This window comes from Pyxicephalus adspersus, chromosome 2 (genome assembly GCF_032062135.1).
Source record: "Pyxicephalus adspersus chromosome 2, UCB_Pads_2.0, whole genome shotgun sequence".
NCBI classification, from domain to species: Eukaryota; Metazoa; Chordata; class Amphibia; order Anura; family Pyxicephalidae; genus Pyxicephalus; species Pyxicephalus adspersus.
Genome location: NC_092859.1, coordinates 58,264,100 through 58,286,468, shown reverse-complemented (window position 1 = coordinate 58,286,468; position 22,369 = coordinate 58,264,100). Strand labels below are relative to the sequence as shown.

The 22,369-nt window shown below is 39.0% G+C and overlaps 1 protein-coding gene and 2 long non-coding RNA genes across 7 annotated transcripts in view; 2 read left to right on the top strand and 1 right to left on the bottom strand.

The window, feature by feature from the left end:
* MAT2B (methionine adenosyltransferase 2 non-catalytic beta subunit) overlaps positions 1-22,369 on the top strand; it is a 46,079-nt gene that overhangs the window by 3,083 nt on the left and 20,627 nt on the right. The window contains exons 1-3 of one of the 4 annotated variants that reach the window (XM_072400813.1): positions 18,544-18,645; positions 19,378-19,487; positions 21,025-21,091. The exons of 1 other annotated variant lie outside the window; for it this stretch is intronic. In XM_072400813.1, coding sequence (XP_072256914.1) covers positions 19,417-19,487; positions 21,025-21,091 — 138 coding nt within the window. In that variant the 5' untranslated portion in view covers positions 18,544-18,645; positions 19,378-19,416. Of the gene's footprint in view, positions 1-15,874; positions 15,997-18,510; positions 18,646-19,377; positions 19,488-21,024; positions 21,092-22,369 lie in introns of those variants that run through there. 2 more of the 4 variants (XM_072400815.1, XM_072400814.1) reach the window with 2 other exon arrangements.
* Positions 1,821-4,827, top strand: LOC140322021 (uncharacterized). The gene is made up of 5 exons (XR_011919102.1): positions 1,821-3,492; positions 3,822-3,915; positions 3,995-4,080; positions 4,156-4,260; positions 4,366-4,827. It is a non-coding gene; the product is annotated as an uncharacterized lncRNA (long non-coding RNA).
* LOC140323605 (uncharacterized) lies at positions 7,253-19,215 on the bottom strand. Of its 2 annotated transcripts, none has more exons than XR_011919405.1 (3): positions 19,111-19,215; positions 12,460-12,639; positions 7,253-7,691 (listed from the first exon to the last, which is right to left on the bottom strand). It is a non-coding gene; the product is annotated as an uncharacterized lncRNA (long non-coding RNA). The 2 variants fall into 2 exon arrangements; XR_011919406.1 differs by lacking the exon at positions 19,111-19,215 and adding an exon at positions 18,138-18,324.

Sequence of the window (22,369 nt, the reverse complement as noted above, 5' to 3'; positions counted from 1 at the left end):
AGATGGAGACATAATCCTTCCCCTGTACAAAGCATGAGTCAGACCACATCTGAAATATGCAGTCCAGTTTTGGGCACCAGTTCACAAAAAGGACTTAGTGGAATTGGAGAAAGTGCAGAGAAGGGTAACTAAACTATTAAAAGGCATGGTGGAGCTCAGCTATGCGCAGATATTAGCTGAACTGAATGTATTCTGCCTTGAGAATAGAAGTTTAAGGAGGGATATGATCACCCTGTATAAATATAAAATATAGATATAGATAAATATATCCATATAGAGAACTCTTGTCCCCATTATTCAGTAAGATCTTTACAAAGAACAAGAGGGCACTCTTTGGGTCTGGAGTAAAAGAAGTTTAAGCTCCGGATAAGGAAGGGATTCTTCACTGTAAGGTCTGCGAAAATGTGGAATCGGCTTCCTCAGGAAGTAGTTTCAGCAACTACTGTAGATTGCTTTAAGAGAAAGCTGGATGTTTTTCTGGAATCACAGAATTTACCTGGGTATTAAGGCTTTAAAGTAAAAATAACAGAGAATGTTGATCTAGGGAACATCCGATTGCCTCATGGAATCAGGAAGGAATTTTTTTCCCCTGTTGAAGCAAATTGTACCAAGGTTTTTTTTGCCTTCATCTGGACCAGTTATGTCTTATGAGGTTTTATATCTGGGATATGATTCTTTCCCTAGTTGGACTTGTGTCTTTTTTCAACCTAACTTACTAGGTAACTTTGTAACCTGAGGAATGGCTGGCCATCGCTTCAGTTTTTCAACAGTTCTGGAACTTCCCTAATTGTGGAGGAGCAATTGATGGGAAACATGTAAGAATCACCCCACCTGCACACAGTGAATCCTTCTACTACAACTACAGGGTTTATTTTAGCATTGTGCTCATGGCAATCGTGAATGCGCGCTGTAAATTTGTTTTAGTTGACATAGGCAAAAATGGGTGCATGTCTGATGGAGGGGCCTGGAAGGGACGCCATTTCACAAAAAGCTGGTCAACAAGCAACTGCCCCTTCCTTGAAAGGGCCAATGAACGTCGATGTTGAGGGAATGAACTTTGTGTTTGTTGTAGATGAAGGGTTTGCATTACATTTTTATTATTAATATTATTATTATTATTATTATTATTATTAATAATAATAAACAGGATTTATAGGAGTTGCAAATGACAGACTAATACAGACAGTGATACAGGAGGAGAGGACCCTGCCCTGAAGAGCTTACAATCTAGTAGGTGGGGCAATTTATACACAATAGGATGGGAGATATGTAATGGTGGAAAGTAGTGATAGTTTCAAAAGACAGAAGAAGATGGGTAGGCAAGTTTGAAAAAATGGGTTTTGAGTGCTCTTTTAAATGAGCAGAAAGTAGGAGCAAGCCGAATAGGACGAGGAAGACCATTACAGAGAGTTCCACAGGGCAGCTCTGGAGAAGTCTTGTATCCGTGTGTGTGATGAGGTTATGAGAGAGGAAGCCATTAGTAGGTCATTGGAGGAGCGGAGAGAGCGGCTGGGGGAGTACTTTTTTACCAGGTCAGAAATGTAAGTGGAACAATACCTGTGGGGGGATTTGAAGGCAAAGCACAGGATTTTGATTCGAAGGTGAAATGGAAGCCAGTGAAGAAAACTACAAAGAGATGCAGCAGAAGAAGAGCAGTGGGAAGGATGGATGAGTCTGGCTGCAGCATTCATAATAGATTGTAGAGGAGTGAGTCGGGTTAGTGGAATACCAGAGAGGAAGAGGTTACAGTAGGCCAGATGAGAGATGATAAGAGCATGTACAAGGAGTTTGGTGGTCTTCGGGGACAGGTAGGGGCGGATTTTAGAGATGTTGCGTAGATGAAAGTGACAGGACTGGAAATGTTCTGAATTTGGGGGGTAAATGAGAGGGCAGAGTCAAAGGTGACACCAAGACAACGTGCCTGAGGGGAGGGCCGAATAACAGTGTTGTTATCAGTTAGAAATATGTCAGGGGGAGATTTGGAATTTGAGGGGGGATGATGATGAGTTCAGTTTTATCCAGGTTGCGTTTCAAAAATCGGTCAGACATCCATGATGAGATGGCTGACAGGCTGCATGAGACCTTATCCAGGACTGAGGGAGACAAGTCAGGAGTGGACAGATAGATTTGAGTGTCATCAGCATACAGATGGTACTGTAAGCCAACGGAGGATATAAGACTACCGAGAGAGATGGTGTACAGAGAAAAGAGAACCGGTCCAAGAACTGACCTTTGACCCATAAAATTTTCATGCTAGGAGGGTGGTTGAGAATGCATTTGGTATTCTAGGAAATCGCTTCAGAATATTTCATACTGCCATAAATCTGTGCATAGACAAAATTGACAAGGTAGTCGATGCTTGCTGCTTGCTGCATAATTTTCTACGCTGGAATAATTGCAGTACATCGTTTGGCCCACTAATAGAGCAAGATTCTGCTACAGCAGCACACATGACGCCGGGGGAAAGCAGCAGTCAATTTACCGGTTTAGTGGATCTAAAGCATGCAAAATCGCAGAATCCTTCCGTGCCGCAAAAGAAAACCGAAACAAGTACTTGCAGTACTTCAACACCACTGGAGCAGTGGAATGGACAATTTAGAATTGACCACAATGTGTGTTTTACTGCAATCAATATCTGTACTAAGGTTTTTTCTTAGTCCTGTGTTTTCCTACGTTTTACAATAAAAATATTTGTTGGTAACTTACCTGGTCTTGTGTCATGAATATCAGGAATCTCATCAAGGCTCTGTGTACTTTCCCCTGCATCATTGTTTTCCTCTCTCAGGCTGCATACGGACGGACGACCATCCGGTGGTGATCGGTGGTGAAAGACAAGAGGTTGAAGTACCATAATTTAGGTAGGTATACATCTTCTGCACCAGTAGCTGACCGCTGTGAAGCCTTCACTTTGTTCAATTCTTTTTTGAACATGGTACGCAAGTTTTGGATCTTGTGCTTCACAATAATGTTAATGTTAATGTTGGCCACATGATATATGCTTTTGCATAGCTCAACTATAGCATCATACGCCTTCATCTTTAGATACCTGTTGGCATACTGCCCAGACTTCACCTTCCACAGACAGGGATAGGACCTGTAGGTTTCAATGAATATACACATGAAGTCTGGGTTGTTGAACACATCATAGGCCATGATCTCTGAAAAACATAGAAAAAAAATTCCTTTAGCACCTTACACCACTACACACTGAAATACAGCACAAGGACACTCAAAGCACCAACACCTACCTTATGAGAATGTTCTAAGAAAGAATGTTCCAGGAAAAAATGGTACGAATGAAGGTTCAAATGAAGGAACACTTATGGATGACCTTGAATGGTTAATTTCTTTCCAGATTTCCCAGCACACCTTGCATTTCTCTTCCTGTGACATCATATCCTGTGCCTGCAAAATTTCTAAACCATGCCACAGCCAAGTCACAACATCAGGAGGAGAGCATCACCCATGAGTCATGAGGAAATGAAGGTCATGGTAAGCATCCTCGACAAGGCAAATTACGATGGCAGGAGGGCGTTCCATCCACATTCAAATGCACAGAAGGATGGAATTTTGGAAACTCTGCAGAGCAGGGTGGAGGAGAAATTTGGGGTTTAGCGTTCCAAGGAACAGCTCCGCAAGCAGTGGTCTGACCTGAAAAATCGTGAGAGGGTCATGCTTGAGGATTTCATACATTGCATCGCCAAAAAACATAAGTGCAACTATTATGTTGACTGTGCTTAGTAACTTCAACAGGTGTGTTTGCAAGGGGGGGAACCTGCATTTTTTGTTATGTTTAGTAATTTGTGTTCTTTTTTTATTAGGATGAAGAGCTTTAAAACAAAAAAGGCTGGCTGCTAGGGCAAGAGCCAGAGCAAGAGGTAGAGCCAGAAGTGGAGGTTCACCCTGAACATGAAGGTAGGATATTGCTATATACTCAAGCCTAAAAATATATCATAATATACATGTTAAGTAGATTTATATTTTCTTTCTACAGAGTTGATTATGGCTTCCCCTACAAAGCCTATCAAGGAGAAGTGTGAACCTCACCATTGGATCTTGACCCAGATATGCACCTAAAAGGTAGAGAGATAGCTTGAATATGGTAATGTGTAAATTATGTAATTAATCTTTTTTCTGTACACGTTTACTTTGTAGCTCCTGAAGTTATTCCAGACGGAGAAAACGAAAGTCCTAAGCACTGAACATCAGGGCAGACGGAGAGCGTTGGAGGTATGAGGAGAGGAGAGCAGAAATCTGTTGGTAAGCATTCATACATTGTGCTTGCAAAAAATGTGTCATATCCATGTGTCAACTTACCTGTACAATATCTGTGAACTCAATATGCTTTTTTATTTTCCCACACAGGTGACATTTCAAGGAAAAAAATGCTGTGCAGGATAGATGCACTGCAAGTCACAATGCAGAAAATGCCAGTGGCATTGAGGGCTGTAACTATTAAGCTAGAGGCTGTCAAAAAAGTAATGCAGCAAGCACAGTAGAAAAAAAAGAATCTATGTATTCTTTTTTTTTGTTTGTTTCATATTTGTTTTACGTTGGTTTTATATTTGTTAATACCAATTTTCATAAAAGTTAATACAAAATTTGTACTTTTGTAAAAAAATTGCATTGTGTCATTCATTAATGGTTGACTGCCAGGTAAGCTTTAAAATTGAGTAACAGAACTGTGCTGAAATGTGACACAGAATAGGAAGGACAGAGAACTATGCTGAAATGTGACACAGAATAGGAAGGACAGAGAACTGTGCTGTAAAGTGACACAGAAGAGGAAGGACAGAGAACTGCGCTGGAAAGTGACACAGAAGAGGAAGGATGGAGAACTGCTCTAAAAAGTGACAAAATTACACACACACACACTTATATATACATGTATATATATATATATATATATATATATATATAAAACTATATATAACCATCCCTGACCGACCATACACACAATAGATAACGAATGATCGTGGCCTAATCAGATCCGTGGGGACGGTCATTCGTTTCCAGTGACATTTCTCGTTCATGGGCGTCGTTGGCCAGTCATTGTTCACTTTTTTTGTTAACGATTATCGGACGATCAGTCGTTAATCTTTCATTTTCCAACGACAATTACTGCACGTGTGTACTTAGCCTAATTCATGAACAAGAATATGTTGTAATGCAATGTAGCGGTCCTCCAACATGCTGGCTGTATTGGGTTTTTTGTTTTTATTTTGAACCTGAACATTTTTACTGAGTAAAAAAAAAATTCTGTTGATTTTGTTAGAAATGTTGTATCTTTGTTACCACATATAGCACTCAATCCCCCCCACCACACAAAATAGAGAGAGGGAGACATGCTCACATTTAAGCATGGGGGAAATTATTGAAAATAGTGTAACGGGTTTTTGGGGTGGAAGTGGGGGGGTACCCCAGTTTTGTATGCATGAGCACCCGGGGGGAAATGCAGGCATGGTGGTAGGTGGTAAAAGCACAGAAGTGGTAGTAGGTAGTATAATGGCTGATGTGTTAATAAGAAAGGGTGGCTTGCACAGTGGTAGAAGATGAGAGTAGGGAGGGTGATATGGAAGGGGAGGATGGGGGTTAAATGTTTGGTGGAGTGGGGGGGATAATTTGATAGTGACAGGTGCAGTAGCTGGCATGGTGATTGAAAGCAAGAGGGGGGAGTTTTCTAGAGTGATAGGAGGAGGTTTCATGGGGTGATCGAAAGAGCTGGCTGATCGAAAGAGATTGAAAAGAATGTAAAATCATTTTCAGGCAGCAAGAGAGTTTTTTTTCATTGTATTCCTAAATAATGTCAAGGCACAAGACTCAATGACCCTGATTTAACAAGCAAACACAAGGAAGCTTGACGCGCGTATTTTTGCGATAAACGATTTATCCGATAAACGAGGCGTTTTTCCGTGAGCCGGAGCCGAGTGCTAGTAAACACGCCTTCACTTGCCAGCCAGATTCCTCCCTTGATAAATGAGCAATAGGGGTCCCGAATCAACCAATTAAGCGATTCAGGAGGATCTGTTAAGCTCTGTCAATGGTAAGGTCATGGCAAATAATTAGCTCATACCTGCTCCCTGTTCTGTGCCCATCTACAGTCCATTACAGGTCAATTTGAATCTTTAACGCTTCATCTTCTTTTGGATAAGTGCTACATTTTTATGTTACATTATACTCATTCAGAAAATTCATTCATTTATTGTTACATTTGTTGCACTGTTTTCATACTTTTTGGTTTGCTTTGCAACACTGCAAACTAATTTATCTCAAGCTGTATATTTACTACTTCATACACTTCATATTAATCACACAATAGTATGAATTGTAAAAAATTCTCACCATGCATTTGTGATCTAATTAAAATTTCATTGTATTTTGGCTTGATAGAAATCAAATATTTGAAAAAAGGATTGTTGCCAAAGATGTATCAAGAAACATTTAGTGATTTCACTTGTGTGTGTATGTCAAAATACATTTAAATGCATATAAATACATATCCCTTTTTTATTTAACTTGACTGGTTTGTGGGGGGGGGGGGGGGGTCATCAAGTAAGTTTGCTTGGATGGCATGCATTGATTTGATTTTGTAATCCTCATTATTGTTAGTTTCATCTTTTGCTGCAATGTTTTTGTTTAGCAAATCTTCTGCAATGTTTTGTAATTTTTTTTCAACAAATATTCAGTACAAATGTATGCATGTTTTCCACTACAAATTGCTACTTGAACCCCGTTTTGCCCTTGTCCCATTTTCAAAGTCACATTGTCACATATTGGTATTTGAATGTATTATATACATATTTCTTTTAGGAATAAATTGTCATGTTTTTTATTTCTTTTTTTTTTGTTTTATTTTATTACTCTGACATTTGCACTCATGTTGATTTGCTGCCACACAACTCCTCAGTTCATTTGTGGTAGTATTAAAGGTTTGTTCTCATTGTGCTGTGCTGCCTGATCATAGCCCTATTGCATACAGACACACTTCCACTTGCTGTCTAAACTGTTGTCAATTAGTTGTCCAGCTGAGTTACATACTCACTCTAACACACCTGATGGTGATGGAAGGAGGTGCAGGTTGCCAAGCACAACAACAAACCACATTGATTGCCAAACTCACAAGCAGGGTCAAGCACTCTTAAATACCAGATAGTATGCTTTTATGTGTTTACCTGATTCTAATCCTATTAGTAATTTTGTATTGAAAAATGCCAGTGACAATTTAACTTAGTGCCATATTTTATTGCTTTCTGCCAACAAACTCATTTTTTTTTTGCTCCTTAAACCAATGACCAGAATGTCAAAAGGCGTTTACGCCTGTCCCCCCAGGTCATCCATGAACTGTACATCTTTCTGTAAGGTAAAAAGGTAAAACCAAGAGAAGCTAGGCTGTGCCAAGAATGATGAGGCTCCTTGACACTCTATATATTTTAGGAAGGGAGTCCTTTCAAACCGCGTCGCCCTTAATTTGTGCACTGAGCCAGTCTACAGTTTTCTGGGTGTTTCTGAAGGTTTAAATGCCATTTTAGACCTTGGCCCACTATATATTCACTTTCTCACATTGCTTGGGAGTGGAGGAATATAAAGGTGGATTTCTCCTTTAACCGGAAGCAATATTATCCACGAATGTACAGTAGTCTGTGATGTGACATTCCAGAGGCTTGGCAGCACAGGAGAGGGATGTTATTGCCCTGTAAAGAAATAGATTACATTATTAGGATGTGTTAAGCAGCATGGTTATTCATGCTTTAGTGATAACTACATGCTGCTGGATTGTATTTTTCATGCTTTTCTGGCTGCATAGGCAGTGTTTGCCCAAATCTGCACTAAATTGCACTCTGCCCCAGTTTAGCAATGTGTTTTTGTAAAGTGTCACATAAAGGTCAAGCTCTTACACAAATATGTCTGCTATTTCATTTCCCAAAGGATTAAAGTGTGCTTGCTATGACTTAAACTCCTGGGTTGGTTTGTAACCCAAACATGATGTGCTGAAATATGTAATGCATGCATTGTAAACATTTGTAAATACTCACGCACAAAGACATTTGTGCGGGATGTTGGTGCACCTCTGGCTCGAGTTCCTCTGGAATGTCCCAGGTCACACCATGGTGCAAGCACAGGTTGTGCAGGACGCAGCATGCCATGATGACCCGGGCAGTTTTCCAGAGTGCGTAGAGGAGTTCACCACTGGGCTGGGCCAAGCACAGAAACCGTGCTTTTAGCAGCCCGATTGTGTGCTCCACAACCCCCCGGGTTTTATGCAGAGCCTTGTTGTAATTATGCTCTGCTTCAGACCAGGGTTGACACACAGCTGTCATAAGCCATGGAAGCTGCCCCTATCCTTTGTCAGCTGTAAAAAGTCAAACATAATAAGTGTTAGTTTTTGGTATAGTAAGTGTTCTGTGAATGCAGTGTAACACAAGTTTTTTTACATAGGTTGTTAAGGGTTGTGCTCTCTGGTCACTTTATTGCTTTTTGGTTGTTAGGAGCCATTGTTACTACTGACTAACACACTGAAGTACTGTGAGCTGTAAACATAGTAATTATACTAGGGCTTCTGGGAATATCTGAAAGTTAGTTCTTCCCCCATGCTTCCAATATTGTACAATAATAATAAACTATTTGCTAAATTAGCAAAAAATATGACATATGTACAATATAGGTCATAGCCTGGCATTTTGACAATGCAAAGGGACATAGCAACATAATAGGTGTCTTTAGGATTTGACTACTGTTAGTTGTATTACAGTAACAACATTATACATTACCTATTAACCAGCCCTCAGGCACTTCTCCAGAGATAAATTTCTGGTAGAGGGCTGTCTGACGCAGGATATAGGCATCATGGCATGATCCTGGGAAACCTGTGCCTGCACTCATGATTTTCCTGTTGGCATCACAGACTATTTAAACATTCAGCCGCTTCCGGCTGCAAAAGGATATATCCGGCAGTTTAGGGGCCTGAATTGCCACATGGGTGCCATGGATGGCCCCCAAAACATTAGGAAATCCCGCTCGCCTGAAGAAATCCACCTTTACCTTCCTCCTCTCCTGAGCTGTTTGAGGGAACTGAATATATAGTGGGACAAGGTCCACAATGGCATTTATGACTTTCCTAAAAACCCTGGAAACTCTAGGCTGGCTTAGTCAACAAATTAAGGCAGAGGATGTTTGAAAGGAACCCCTTTCTAAAATATAGAGAGTGGCCAAGAGCCTGGCCATTCCTGGCACAGCCTGGCTTCTTTTTGTTTTTGGAGCAACTTTAGCTTCCAACAATCTGTATAGGTCATGGATGACCTGGTGGGACAGGCAGAAACGCCTTTTGATATCCTGGTCACGTATATTATCCAGGTGGCTACGCTCCAAGAAAACGCGTGGCTCCCAGACCCGTTGCGAACTTGAAGGCTGCGCCTCAGGTTGTTGTTGCTGCTTCTCCTCTGCAGTAACCAGAAGAGTTGTGTCTGTTGCCACAACAGCAGTGGTGAAAAGCAACTCCACCTCAATATCCTCCTCCATGATAACAACATGCACAACCCTTGCCCCGGCGCACATTTGAGTGCGCATACACGTGCATGAACATGCACATGTACTGTATCCCTATATATTTTCACAGAGCTTCATAGCCATTCTGCATGCAAAAAATAAGTTGAGAAACCCCCCCAAAAAAATACAACATACAAACCTACAAGGAAAACAGAACTGAAAATAAGAATACACCATTTACTTTATTCGTCCACAAATGTTTTTTGTGTGTTGTCCCATAACTCTTATTTTATTTTATTTTCCTTCTAGTAAAATGGTGCCAAGGAGATTGGCCACCACCGCTGCAGCTGCCTTCCCCACCATCACCACGGCCGCCGTCGCTGCTGCTGCCTGCCCTGCTGCCACCACCACCACTTGTAGCTCACAAAACTTGTGAGTGACATATTCAGACACGTCAAAAGGGTCCTGGGCACAGAGGCCAGAAGGAGTGGGAACTATCCTGAACATCTTGTGCAGCGTCTCAGGGAGTACGAAAGATTGGCGTTGTTATTCATTGGGCCAGAAACGGTGGTAGGGGTGGACTACCGGGATGACTCCGATGCTTGGCAACCATGTAAGTTCAATCCTTTTACATTACCTAATTACCAATGTTAATTTATTTTTGCAATTTTTTGGGATTGCAACAGTTTAGTCATTAGCATTGAGAAGAAAATTGGATTGTGATTTTACTTATTTTTATGTTTGGGGTGAAATATGAGATCATTTTTTTTAAATGACCACTTTAGTGTATTTTTACCTTCTTTTGACTTGCATCAACAATATGTATTTCATTTTTTTTTACAATAGTACGCTCTGAGACGCAGCAGTCCCCTCCTGCCCTCTGTGCTCAGGGTGATGTGGATGACGAGGATGTCACTTCTCTTCGAGATTACACTGGGCTTCCTCCTGGTAAGATGAACCTTCATGGTATATCTTGTTTGACATTGTGCACCTATCTATCATGTGTAATATGAGTGTTTCATTTCACACATTGTTTGCTCTGGGAGTGTTATGTTTTGTGGTTATATTTGTGGTGAACCGATCAATCAATCAATCCAAATGAACTTGGGTTAGAGTCAAGCTCACTCTATTTCATTTGTTTTTGTGCTTTTTTTAACAGATCACTATCTACAGGAGGAGGTCGTTGATCCACTGCAGAAAAGACTGGAGGAGAATACAGGTAATTTGGTTTGTGTGTGTGTGTTTAGCCTTCCAAAAGCTAAATAATAACCTTTGATCTCTCTAATATGTATATAAGAATGTTAAATTTTTGTGGGAGATGTTTCTGGTGCAGCCTTCCTTTGGTTTTGGCCTTCCATTTGTGTTTTTTTTTTTGTTTAGGGTCTCTCAAGTGGACATTTACCACAAGAAGAAGAGGAGACACCTGAGGTTTCTGTGAGCAACCCATGTTTAATGTATAGGATTTAGAATAAATGTGTAACATTTTCTCTAACATTTGTTGATGTTCCAATGTCAGGATGCTGTCTGCATAATGTCATGGTGACCCACAAAGTTATGTAATATTTTAGTAATTTTTTTTTCCCTTTGTAGCAACCAGTGGGTGCAGGTGGATGGGGTCAACCCAGTGTGGTCAGCCAGCTTCAAAGCCTCACTCAGAGGCTGGTTGGCCATTTTGATAGAGTAGTAGAGTCAAGGATGTCTGCCTCAAGTTCAAATAATTTAGAACAGGTCCTTACGCTCCTACATGAAAACCTCAATCAAAATCGCCAGGACCGAGAATTTTACCAACAACATCTGGCAGCCATGCAGCGTCTGATAGAATCTGTCCAACATCAATTGCCCACTTCGGGTACCTACATGTTCAGAGTTGACCATTTCTGTATCATATTAAGTGAATCCCTGGGCCAACAATCTCAGCTAAATCAGGCAATTTTTCACAGGCTGGGTTGGCAAATCCCAACAGTTCCTGCTGGCGCCCCATCCCCTGCAGAGCAGCCAGCGCCATCCTTCTCCCCGGGTCCACCCTGTTCCCTGGCTCCACCCTGTTCCCTGGCTGTTGCCTGGCCACCTCCACCTCCTTGCCGCCCACCCTGTGCCCCTGCCTGCCACCCCATGCCCCTGCAGTTTTGCTATCTAATCTTTTGACAAAGTTTGAATTTGTCAAAGTGATTCTAATCAAGTATGAAGTCTCAGCTCAATACTCTACAAGTATTGCTGTAATGACCTTAATAAAAGCTAAACATTTTTTTCAAATACACGATTGCATCTTTGTTCACTAAATGAACACAAATTTAGTTATGTCTAGGGACCAAATATGGCACACCTCACTTCTCTGACACTTGCCTGTAATAGATAAACGTGCTTGCTAATAGGTCAACTACTTTTCTTTTGGTTAAAATTACATACTAAAGTGTTCAGCTGTGTATTCTTTGCCAAATGTATTCTTGAATGATGTTACAATTACATATATTTTGAAAAGAACATATCTACCATAACCAACTCTTTTACTTTTAAGGTCACAGGATATTTTGAAAATAAAGTGACCAATGCAGGAATAGAGAAAACTCGGCCAAGCTGCAAAACAGGTTGGTGTAGGTCAAGAGCATGTTCGATATTTTATGGTTCAAACAACTATTGTGTAAAAACTAAGGTTTATTTTTTGTGTTTTTTTAGGGATGGAATTGGATTGGCCAGGCTGGAAACAGATTTTTAATGTGCACTTGAAATAAAATTAAAAGCCAGATTTTGTGAATGTTTTTTTTTTTTTTTATTTTTTTTTCTTCTCCACCTAACATAAATTTACAAAACCCAAGAAATATGAAAATTTAACATAAAACTATAAAATTAAAAAAACTTTTTTAAAAACATATTTACAAATAATTAGCCCAATTACTAAACAATACTACTTTACACAAACAACAAACATTCTAAAATACCACCCCTTAACAAGAGGAGAAGACAAAAAGCAAAACTTACCAGACAGGATGCGGTCCCCCACTTCGCTCTCATCTGCTTCAGGTCACTCCGTGTGTGTTGGATTTGGGCCACAGTTGACCGCGTACCTGCTGGGGTCCAGAGCCTGTTTGCCAAGCTCTCTGCAATCCTGTGCTTGGCATAAATGGACGGTTGCTGGTCATAGCACTGTATAATCATTGTCTAAAAAAAAGAGAAACAAAATGTGAGTTATTTTGACAACAACCAAACACCTCCTAAAAACAAAAAAAGAGATCACTGATTGATATATTTTCTGTTGCAAATTGACATAGTTTGGTTGCAATTGTAAACTGTTTGTTAATATTGTGTGTAGATATATATGGGTGTTAATATTGTGTGTAGATATATATGGGTATACTATTACTATTACTAAGAAGCTTCCGGTTGCCACCCCACTAAGCTTAATCCTAGTTAAACCATTGTAAAAACAATAATTGTGCTCCTTGATGTAAACTCTGTTTATCCAGTTTTAGTGAAGCATTAGTAAGTGCCAGACATACATACATACATACAATCTAGGGGCAAAATGTAAGCACCGTTGCATTAGGTCAGATAATGCAGCACATATGGATTTATTGACACGGGAAAAAAAAACAAACACAAAAGTGGATAAATACAAAAGACAGGAATTTCTTAGTGAGACAGTAGAATGATGTGCCTTCACCAAAGTTCCAGCCTTGTGTGATAGTGAATTAGTGCTCTTCAAATGATCTACCTCTGATTGAGGTTAATGGGGTAGAATCATGAAGATTTTTACAAACCGTATATACACACACATCGACATATATGTGCATGTACATAGTTGTCAACAGCCAACTTTAGGTGTGTGGACCTCTATCTACCCAGCTCTCATCTGCAGCTCTAATCCATTGAAAGAACAATAAAGGACGCTCCATTCTCAAAAAAATATATCTACTCTGTGGGCATGTGTAACAACATCATGGGCACAGTGTGATAGCTGTGTGTAGGAATTCTGCATGTCTTGCAGCCTTACAAATCTGTGCACAAGCACAGAGAACACTCATAGATAATAGTCCCAAAATATCCTCAAAACCTCAGCCCACCAGATTTCAAGCATTTGAAAATATGGGGATCCCACTTGAAAACACTATTGAAAATCCTACAAAGACAGTAAGTTCTTTCTAATGATAACACAGATATGAAACTTCTGGGTTTACTCCCGCCTACTGAAAAATGTGCGTACGCTACACATTTGCACATATGCCTACTGTATGCAAATGAATACCCACATGTAACATCTTTTTAGCACAAACGTACACACATATTATTTCATAATATACTTTTTGTATATATTTTTTGTTGGGTTTCTTTTTGGAATTATGGATGAACATGCTGGTTTGTGAACTTTGAGACAAACATATTTTCTTGCTTTTCAAGCCTTTCAGGGTGTTTATGCAGTTTGAATTGCATGTTAGACCTTGCCCAACTATGGATTGACTTACTCACCTCAGCTTGGTAGTGGAAGCACATAAAGGGGGTTTCCTCCTTTAACCAGAAGCAATGACATCCATGAATGTTGCTTGGAGCCAAGCCCTTAACATCAGAAATCATACGAAGCAATAGGCAATCTTTTTAATTTGAAGCATGTTAAGCAATATGGCCTAAAAAATCCTTGTTGCCTATTTCTTCCTATAACTTCTCTTTTCTATGTATATGTACACACATAAATGCATACATACATATATATGTATGTATGTACATACCTGAGTGCACATGAAACAAATATACACCTAAAAAGAAAAACTTATCCTTCGCTGGAAAATTTTTCAACTAATAGAACAGAACTAATAATAATAATAATAATAGAATAGAACTAATAGAACACACACATAGTGGTTATATCACACTTAGTTTTATTAAGACAATTGTGCTGTTTTTAGCCAGTCAAACTAATCATAGAAGGGAACTGCTTAAAAACAAGGATAATTTATTTTTTAATTGGAGGTCCTGGGACATCGTAAAGGGAAATCACATAAAAACAAACCCCACAAAAAAAAAATTTGGACAAAAACTTAAGGTGGTAATATAGATATATTATTGAAATGAAACAATATGGCAACAAACACAATAAAATAGCATTAACATTGACTTCTTAATAGCAAAATGGACATTAAAACATTCAAAGTACAAAAAACAAAAGCAGCTATTGTGCTAAATGGTAAGCAAAGTTTTAAATGTAGCAACATACATTAGGCTAAAAAACAAACTAACAGCCCGTCCTTGACCCAAAAAAAATTAAGACAAAGGAATAAAGCAAGTTAGACAACACCCTTATATATGCTCATCATTATGTGCACAGGTGTTGAAAATTAACATGCAATTGGGCGTGCGCAGTATGTGAAATTTGGCTGTTTTTTTCCAGTTTGACATATAGACATATAGTTTGGGACATATATATATATATATATATATATATACACACACATATATACTTATTATTATATTCACACACATAGATGTATATGTACATATATATCTATAGAAGCAAGCAAGAACTTGCATGTGTGCTTTTGACTTTGGTGGAAAAAATCTAGTCCGCTGGCAAAAGCGAGGTCTTGCCCGCTGGAATTTATTACCAGGCGGATCCCTGGGTCAGGCATCAGATGCGTTTAGGTAGGCGCCTGTGTAAAGAGCTGAAATCAGTTAACTCTTTTTAGACCTGAAAATTTTAGGTCATGTAAAAATATGCTTATTTCTCAGCTAATATAAATGTTTGAAACATTTGAACAGCCCAAGTATTTTTATTTAGGTTCAAGTGAAAGATGTGTGCCATTAGAAGAATTTATTTTTTAGAGAACAGTGACTTTTAATACAAGCTTGCCAGTGTCAAACTGCCGGGGATGCGCGTCTCCAGCAGCAAGATCATTTTGGTTAATACCTTCCGCGTGTATACGCCAGCGCCTGAAATTTGGTTGATAAATCGATCGAAGGCTTCCGATTTTGGATCGTGAATACGATTGCACGAGTGAGCGAGCGAGCTTCCAATTTTGCTTGGTGAATCAGCCTGCATGTCTCTGCAAAACTTGTTGCTAAACATGTTCCTTTAAAACTTATTTCATAATAGGCAGCAGTTTCAGTTTGCAGGCTTCTTTCCTGATTTCGTACTTTAGTAACCACTTTGCTTTTAACATTTGATGAGATTATCTATTTGTTTACTGAACATTACCCCAGGGAAACCTCTGCGTTTATCCCTTTATCTTAATACTCTTTGGTGCCCATCTTAATAATAGGACATGAGCTACTTTATCTACAAGGCAGACCATCCTTTATAAGCTAATGGAAATGGAGCTGTGCAATATCCTTAATTTTGCCAGAACAATAGTGTGCCCCAGTAACCAAGAGGGCTTAATGTAATTTAATCTTGCATCCTCTATATAATTTGTGTTTTCATCTGCCCTGTATAGTTGGTTACTGTGTTCTTTTTTCAAACCTGTTGTGATGCCTGGCATGTTAATATTATGTGGTCTATGTACTAGGAATCACAGCCCCACCCAAGAGGTATGTCTTTCCTTACCAATATATTTATAAATATTATATTTACATGTTTTTTTATAACAAAAAAATGCTAAGCTATTTGGCATCATGTGTATGATTTTCAATATACAGTTTATACATATGTATTTGGAACTCGATATTGTGTTTTCATTTTGTTGCTTTACATGTCAGATGAAATCTGTTTGCATTCTCTGTGAAGCTTTTAGTTCCGTTAGAATCTCCATCCCTGCTATATGATATTGATGTTATATTGTGTCAAATTGTGATGATGCTTTTGAATAAATTTTTTAGATAAAAAAAAATTGTCACCCTGAACTAGTCATTTTCTGGCAAAACGCTTGGAGCATTGGATGCTATTGTTCACGGATAGAATCTGAATGCCTTCTTTGATACAGTTTCTATGTCTGCTGAAGATGTCTAACCCTGTTTTAAGACATACAGTATATTGTAGGTAATTATAGTGGATATTATTTCTATTGCTCTGCATTGCACCCTGTTGCTGCCCAATAAACCATCATATAACCCTAAGTAATTCATAAATATCCAAAAAATATAATATTTTTACATCAGCAAGGTAGTGTGTGTATGTGTGTGTGTATATATATATATATATATATATATATATATATATATATATATTAGTGTAAATGAATATTTGAACGTGTATAGTTTCCATATTCCAGAGTCCATGTTCAATGACTTCTATTGTAACAGGTAAACACAGGCAAATGTAAATACAAAAAAAAAGGCAAAGCTTTATATACTAGTAGAGTTTTGTAGATGTAAACCCCAAATGTTCGATGTGCATGTTATATCAGGAATATTTGCCATTTTTAAAATGATTTTTTTTCATCAGTTTGCAATATTGCACTGCTGATCTCCTGCAGCCTTATTTGATCTAATTGCATGTACTCCAGTGATGACTAAATGGCTTTTCCTAGGGATAGTTTCCTACAATGGAAAACAGTGGGCTATATCTGTGCAATGTGTATTGAATTAGTTCATTGTGGTCCCTGTTGGATACCTCTGTGCCAAGGTGACCACTGTCAGACAGGAACAGAGTTGTCACCTACCAGGAAGTGGCTGAATGAGAATATTGTTAAACCATCAGTGAAAATTTTAATGGTTGAATTACACAATTTAATTGGTGCATGTTTTAGGAAACAGATACCCTGAATGGGCTTCTGTTCATGGGTAGCAGCAGACCTAGCCAATCAATCCACTGGGAGATTTGTGAGATGTAACTGCATGCCATGCACTTTACTCTGAAAAAAGTCAAATGTATGGTAAAATGTGTTGGGGAGCATTAGCACTTTATACATTAATGTTGCATGTCTGTAGTAAATGGTAAAAAGAAGGGAAGATGCCAAAATGAAAATGTACAAAAAAAAAAATGAAACTTAAAAATTTGAAAATTACACAGAATATGATGGGGAGAGAAGGGTTTGACATTAGCGTGGGAATAACCCGAATTTAGAATACAGGTACAAAAGAGATATTACTGCAATAAATTTACAACAAAAAAGGGTGCCCAGACTGCCAAACAATTCTGTTTAATTAGATGAAAGAGATGTATGTGTGTTTGTGTTTTGTATCTATTAACTATATATATATATATATATATATATATATAAATATATAGTAGGTTAGATGTGTGAATTGAAGCATCTTCTTGTTTTTGTGTGAGTATAAATGATTGATTGTTCCTGGTAAAAAAATGATTCACAAGAAAAGAATGATTAGTCTAAATTAATTTAGATTCAGCATTCTTTTTGGATCAAAATTTTTTTTGAATGACCCAGCCAGGGCAATCATCAAAGCATTTCTGACAAAAAATCTTTCACTAAAACAAATGTATTGAATGATTGTCCCACATGTATGGCCTGAATTAGGATTCAGATTGGCAGTGTGGGAATTTTTCTGGCCATTCAATATTACTTTCTGCCAGTGGCTATCCTCTCTTGTCCATAACAATGTGTGCACTTGTTAATAAGGGAGAACTATTAATACGAAATCCATAAGTAAAAGTTTACAAATAATATACGTTGTGGCAGTCTTGACCACCATCTCCAGTATTTTTTTTTATCCTGTGAATTAACTGACATGCCTGTAGTAACCAGAAGTCGCATCGTGTAGTGTTGTACCTCAGGTGTCTTTCCTGCAATGAGATGATGAAGATTTACTTCACGGATAAACTTTTTAATTTTTTCAAGTAGGAATGCTGCAACCTGTGTAATGTTAAGGTAAACAATCCAATTAGAAGACCAGGGCAGCACATGCGGAAACTTCTGAGGCCATAGACGCAACAGGACGCACTGCGCTGTATTTTTTTTAGCAGTAATAGAGATGGCGCGGAGTGACGTCACATGTTCATGGTCCCCATACCATGTCGCAGTACAAGAACCGGGTTCAGCGAGTTTGGCAGGCTAGCAACATGAGCCTCGCAGATCCTGCTTTGATTGGCCAGTTACGGAACTGTATGTTCGTTTTCAGTCAATCGGACGCCTGGTCACGCCCATCTGCAGTCTGTACAGCTTTGCTTGTCATAGCCTTGGCCCGTGTTCGCCGTAGGACTAAAGAAGTGATTATATGGAAGGCCGACATCCAGATCTCCGGATCCGATTCCGACCGGGTTATGTGGAGGTGGTGCAGGTGAGGGACGGGGCCTGAGCGGGTGATGTAGCTTTCATGGCACCGTCTTTAGGCCTCAGCCCTCCGGTCTCTGTATGTGGTGGAGACGGAATGAGTTAATGCTGCAGATACCTCCCAGTGATTGCTTAGGACAGAAGTAAGGAGAATGGGTGTGGGGTGACACCAGCACTGTTTGTTATTGTGTTGCAGAATGCTGGTGTGGCAGCAGTGCGATATTTTGGGGTCTTCTGTACAGTGGGTTTTTAGGTTCTACATGGCAGGACTTTTTATTTGATTGAGATTTATTTTTGTTATTTTCATACATTCCACATTGTCAGATGCAAAAAAAGGGGTCACGGATCTGAGAAAACCCTAAAAGCAATATTGGGCCATATCTGCCTTTGATCTACAAAGCTTCTTCCACAGAGTTTTGTCATGGTCAGAATAATGTCACATTACCTGTTCAGGCAGTATAACTATACATACCCAGGCACTGAAATCCAACAAGTCTCCAAAGTGTAGTGATCAGCCAATGCTGGTACTATTGGACTGAAATCCCATGCAGTGTTGTGATGGTGTCACATGCTTGTGGCGGAGGTAAATGTTTGGTGCTATAGCACTGTTCCCTCTATACTGTGTCACATTGCTTTGGGGACCACTAAGAGAAGGACAGGATTGGAGGCAGACTTATGGAAGCCTAGATAGATAATTGAAGTGGTATATTGGAGCATGTTTTGTTGTGTATACATTTAGCAACTCCATGGGTGAAGACAGAAGCTTGCTGCTTCATAAATGACAATGAGAAAAGGCCTGGTGTTTGAGCACTCACCAGCAGATGAAGTTCTAAGTAGAGTTAAGTACAGGTATGTAGGGGCAGTTTGTGCTGAATGTTTTATTTACCTTTAGAATGTAAGCTCTTCTGGGCAGGATCCATCCCTCTTGTACCATTGTTTGTATTTGTCCATCCTTTCCCACCTCTATTTAAGGTACAAATCTGCCTTTTATAGTAGTGCTATTAAAAACTTGTTAATATTATGGTGGTGGTGGGGTGGTTGCATAGGGAAGAGGTAAATTTTTGCCCTGGAGGCACTCTGGTGTTCAGCCCAGACCCCTGCATTCTGTGCTGTACTTATTCCTGACCCCTAGCAAGCTGTGTGTTTTTTTTCACTCCTGACCCCAGCACTCTGCATGATACTCACTACTGATCCCTCACCTTCCATTTAACCATATTTCTTTAAGCCTCTTCCACTGTTGGCCACAACCACTACTTGCTATATTTGTGCTATACACCGGGGCTGCATCAGTTGTCCTCAGAGTGCCCCAGGTTTTTAGTAATACTGATAATGCGCCTAGGTGCACTATTAATGGTGTCTTCCACTTTCATTACTACAATACAGAGTAGTGTACACTGAGGATAATAAATGACAAATTGTAACATCACATGATAGGAATTATGCTGTAATCCTTGGTGTATGCTCTATTCATTTTGGGATTTAGTTTTTCTTCATATGATGTGTGTGTGCTTTTAATTTGAGTTCATGATTGTCTTCTTGGCTTCTCCACTTAAAACCTAAGCAACAGTACACTTACCTCCCTACCTCCAAAAAAAGGAGAGATTCTGGTGAACAAAACACTTATGGTTAGCCTAATTCCCAGTTAATGTCTGGCCATTGGAAAGGTATATGCAGCTGTAATTGGTATGAAAGGAGAGATAAGACATCTTGGGTGAACATCCAAGGCAAATGATCCAGAAGGCGTAAAGGTGTTGGGCATATAAACAAAATTTCTGATCTGATGTTAGCTTGCCCAATCCAGTGACTGCAGAAGGTGTGTTAAAGTTCTCTTCTGGAGCCCTCAGCTCCTCGTTTCCCAAGAGACCCTGCAGCCCACAATGTAAGATAAGTGTTTTAGCAATGAGTTGATTTGTGCTTACATATTAATATTTGGAGTGTCCATGCCATGTCAGATTTTTGCAAAGTAAATATTAGGATAGCAATGCATATTGCATACCTATAGGATCTTATTGTCGAACAGTATGGTGGTTTTCAGTTCGGAATAATGTTTGCCGCTGGCACAGAGTTTGTAATATTTCAATTTTGAAAAAATTGTGTTGGATATCAGGAGTAGATGTCAACTCTTTAATCGGAATAAAGACCTAGCAGAGGCACATAGCTGTGCAGATCTACAAGCCCATAAATTATAAAGAGTAATAGGATATTTGCTTGGCCTCCCTTTAAAGACACTTGAATAAAATGCTATAGTAAAGCTTGATCATCAGTTCAAAACTCCGGCACCAAGATTATGCAATATATTGATTAACAGCTTGAATTATGAATTCCTGATCTGCTCTGAAAGCATTGAAAAAATCTGTGCCTCACCTTTATAATTATGCATGTTTAGGTCAAGAACTATTCTGAAGCTCCAAATCCGGCATATTCCATTACAAAAGCATTATCCACAAAAGCAGGTTGTTTTTTACCTACATTACTTGTGCATTGCAATTCCATTCTAAATAGTTACTATAATTATTACTATAGCTACCAGTTACTGTATTTAGAATGGTAACCCAATGAAAGAAGATGCTAATGGACCTCCATTGCAGCAAATAACCTTGTTTGTTGTGTGCTGGTATTCAGGTACATTGGCAGGTTTAGTGGTTGTTCTTTTGGCCTTACATTTGTAGTTCATTCCAATGCGTATGTTTTAATGCAACAGAATGACAAAGTGTAATAGAGACTCTACTTAGACAACTGTAACAAATACAATTAAACTTTTGTATAACCCATCAAATTGATTTTTTCATTAAATAGCATAGTCCATATTTTAATAAAGCCCTTCTTTATGGTAGGCTCAGACAAAGGGTCTAAATTATTCAGTGAAGCTGGGTGATCCATCAAAACATTGAATGGATTTTCTTTGTTTGCAAATGTTTTCAATCCTGGACCAGACCCATTCAGAATTTGCTGGGATACCCAGGTTCACTGATGAAAGCGTATCTTCTCCAGTCCTGGAAAGCTTTAAAAAATTTGTCTGAGCCTACATTAAAGAAGAGCTTCAATAAAATATGGACTATGCTATTTCTGTATAGTTCTGTACCCTAGCTCACATACCTCAGCACCCTTCTGCTGCACCCTTTTACCTATGCCACCCCACTACCATCTACATCCTCTCTATTCTTTTTACAACCACTGATCTTTGCTCTCCTCTGCACTACTCCTACACTCATCCTGGCTGTCACTGTCTTCCTTTTTACAATAGCTGTCTATTAATTGTTTTGATTTTTGTATTCTGTCCTTTGTATAATATATTTGTATAAACTTAAAAATTCATATTTGAAATGAAAATAATACCTGTTACAGCTGTCATTGCCTATATGCTGTCCGTCCAATGTCACCTACCTTGTCTCATCGGTGGTATCAGATGGTTTCTTGCATTCTGGTACAACTAAAACATACACAGAGTAAATGTTACCTTTTTCTTATAAGAGCAAGGGTAGATGGGAAATCATGGGAAGACATTTGTTCTATAGTGTCAAAGATTGAATTTCCCTTACTTGTGCCTTCAGAACAGAAAAAGGGAAAACCCTCGAGCAAGGAAAGTAAAAAATAAAACCAAGAAAAAAAATACTTAATTGAAAAAAAAATCCCCCCCCCCTACATTTTGCAGTAGCATGTAGTATAATTTAAGTGAAGGACACCTAAATTGTACTGATGCAGATTTGTGGGTTCCTAGGACACTCGAACTA